This window comes from Ailuropoda melanoleuca, unplaced genomic scaffold, assembly GCF_002007445.2.
Source record: "Ailuropoda melanoleuca isolate Jingjing unplaced genomic scaffold, ASM200744v2 unplaced-scaffold8734, whole genome shotgun sequence".
Classification (NCBI taxonomy): domain Eukaryota; kingdom Metazoa; phylum Chordata; class Mammalia; order Carnivora; family Ursidae; genus Ailuropoda; species Ailuropoda melanoleuca.
The window spans coordinates 829-3836 of NW_023254141.1; the positions used below are offsets into that span (position 1 = coordinate 829).

The 3008-nt window shown below is 46.0% G+C and overlaps 1 protein-coding gene across 1 annotated transcript; it reads right to left on the reverse strand.

Annotated features, from left to right (window-relative positions):
• Window positions 1–1669: 1669 nt before the first annotated feature.
• On the reverse strand, window positions 1670–2605 carry LOC117800893 (putative olfactory receptor 2B8). Its single transcript, XM_034653438.1, has one exon. It carries the CDS (start codon window positions 2603–2605, stop codon window positions 1670–1672), a length of 936 nt encoding a protein of 311 aa, XP_034509329.1.
• Window positions 2606–3008: the final 403 nt, after the last annotated feature.

Here is a 3008-nt window from a genome sequence, read left to right on the forward strand (position 1 = left end):
TGACCGTGTGCATAATCTCCCTGGCTGTCGTTTCCAGCCTCCAAACGCTGTCTCTGTACGAGATCACTTGTCATGAGCACGACCAGCTCATGGGGTGCAAGGCCCTGGAGGGGCTGGTCACTGTCGGGATGGGGAACAACACCCTGGTTACGCGGACGTGTCCGGTCCCAGACACAGATACACTTACCGGCACGGGCTACGTGCAGAATTCAGAGCTGTATGACAGTTAAGTCGAATGAGATGGTAATTTATAAAACTTAGACACATGGGGATGTTTAGTAGTTAATAAACAATTCTTTTTTTTTTCCTCCTGGTGAATCTGAGTTAGCTCCACGGAACATGGGATTTCCTGGGAAAGAGAGGTCATCTCTCTTATTTTCATATGTCCCTGCATCCAAATTGTTTGGGGCCTTTGGTGGATGTGAGATACAAAGCATTGATCAGCTGATGCCTGGATCGAAGAATTTTTAAAATGGTATCAAGAGAAGATAATGTTTTACCCTTTGAAATTTTTACTGCATGACTGTGGATAGAACATGCAGAATATTAAGTAGGAACTGACTTCTGTGCTGTGTCGATGTGGTCATGTCCTAAAGCCGTTGTGAATGAGGCACTGGCTCACAAGCTGCGTGACCAACGGGCAGACCTACACGAGCGCTGCCCGGTGTGTTAGCGCTGGCGCTCCCCGTGTACTGGCCGCAAGGCCCCCCGCCCCGCCCCGATGTGACGCCAAAGCTGCGGATAGGCTACACCCGACCAGCGACACCCGGGGACATCACACTGCACCTGGTATCTGAGTGGCTTTACCGGAGTCGATGTTAGCAAGGTTTTCTCGGACCTAACAATTCGTTTTCCCATAGATGCCCACCTAATTCTGTGAAAAAGCTGCGATACAGTCAACCTATGGACCTTGTAATAGAGCCATGATCAAAACACAAGAATAAGTGACATTTTCCAGCAATTGCTACAAAATGTGAAAATGTTAGTATTTCTTACAGTGCGTTAGTGGTTCATAAGCTTATTTTGCCTATGCCATCCTATTACGTGCATAAATGTCTTTTTGCACTTAGAAATGGAACGGTATTCCCAAATGGGACTGAAATAAGAAACACCTGTGCAGCATTCTAAAATACTAAAAATCATGGAACATTGCATCAAAAACTGGAGATGTACTGTATGGTGACTAATATAACAAAATAAAAATTATTAAGAAAATAATAAAATAAAATAAAACAAAATACTGAAACAAGATGCAGATGCTCGGGGAGCCTGGGTGACACAGTCGCTCAAAAGTCCGACTCTTGATTTCAGCTCATATCGTGATCTCAGGGTTGTGGGATCCATCATGGCATCAGGCTCTGCGCTCAGGGTACAGTGCTTGACATTCTTTCTCCCTCGCCTATCCTTCTCCTAGTTATGCTCTCTCTCAAATTAAATCATAAATCCTTAAAAATATATATATGCATATGATCTAGGAGCACAAAATCAGTCTCTCCGGAGGCTCCATGAATCCATGAACTTAGATTTTGAGAATTCACTTGCATAAAAGAATGAGGTAAGTAAATTCCCTTTAGACTTATCGGGAAATTTTGGAGGACCCAGGTAGGTCACAAACACCTTAATCACTCTGGCCTTCAACGTCTTCCATCAAAGGGTCTTCCCCGCCCAGTCAGCTGGAGTCACGGCCCCTGCAAAGCACCTTCTTCATTGCTCCCGTCACATCCTTGTTCCGCAGTGTATATATGACGGGGTTGACCATGGGGGTGACGATGGTGTAGAACAGAGAAACGAACTTGCCCTGATCCTGGGAGTAGTTGCTGGGCTGGAGGTAAGCGTAGATGGCCGAGCCATAGAACAGGGAGACCACCGTGATGTGGGACCCGCATGTCCCAAACGCTTTCCTCTGCCCTGCAGATGACTTTATTCTTAAGACTGCCCTGACAATCCGCCCATAGGAGACTGTGATTAATGCCACAGGGATGAGGAGAATGATCACACCGACAAAGAAGAGCTCAGACTCATTCACAGTGGTGTCAACACAGGCAAGCTTGAGCAGTGGGGGGACCTCACAAAAGAAGTGATCGATTTTATTTCTCCCACAAAGTGGTACAAGGAAGATGAGCACTGTCTGCAATGAGGAGTTGGCAAAACCAATGACCCACGATGTGGAAGCCATGAGGGCACAGAGACGGGGGTGCATGACCACTGTGTAGTGCAGGGGCCTGCAGATGGCTGCATAGCGGTCAAATGCCATGACCCCTAAGAGAATGCACTCTGTGCAGCCCAACCCTAGAGCGACAAACAGCTGAACCACACAGCCGCCAAAGGAGATAGACTTGTCTGCTCTCCTGAGATGAACCAGGAGCTGCGGGACAGTGCTGGTCGTGTAGCACAGGTCCAGAAAGCTCAGGTTGGAGAGGAAAAAGTACATGGGAGTCTGAAGATGGGGGTCCAGGTGGGACAAGGCAATGATGGTGGTGTTTCCCAGCAGCGTGAACAGATAGAAGATCAGAAGAACCACGAAGAGGACGAGCTCCAGCTGAGGCCGGTCTGAGAAACCCAGCAGGATAAACCCAGTGAAAGAACTGCCATTTTTCTGTTCCATCCTCTGTTAGCACATGTTTCCTGTCAGGACCAAGCGTTTAGCAAGTTTTAAAAGAAATCTTCAAAAAAATAATTGGCGGGGGTAGCCTATCATGTTACAGACATGGCCATGGGATATTAAAAATAACTATTTCAAAAAATGATTGAAACTGACATCCCTTATACCGATTTAGTTCCGCATTATCACGAAAAGTAAATCCTTAATATGTAATATAGGAAAAGTGAAATAATGAACCTTGTGTTGCCATCAGTCATAGGGATGAAAGGTCTTTTGGTCTGCATGTAAACATTGTGTCAGAATTACCTCTGTAAGATATTATATTTATGGAAGCCACGCATTTGGATTTTGTGTCCTTATAGGAAAACAACTAAACCTCAGCCACAGAGAACGTGAGACAACCACC

Bases quoted from the DNA above. Each gene is read 5' to 3' on its own strand.
- LOC117800893 (XM_034653438.1), bottom strand. From the start codon at position 2,605: ATGGAACAGAAAAATGGCAGTTCTTTCACTGGGTTTATCCTGCTGGGT.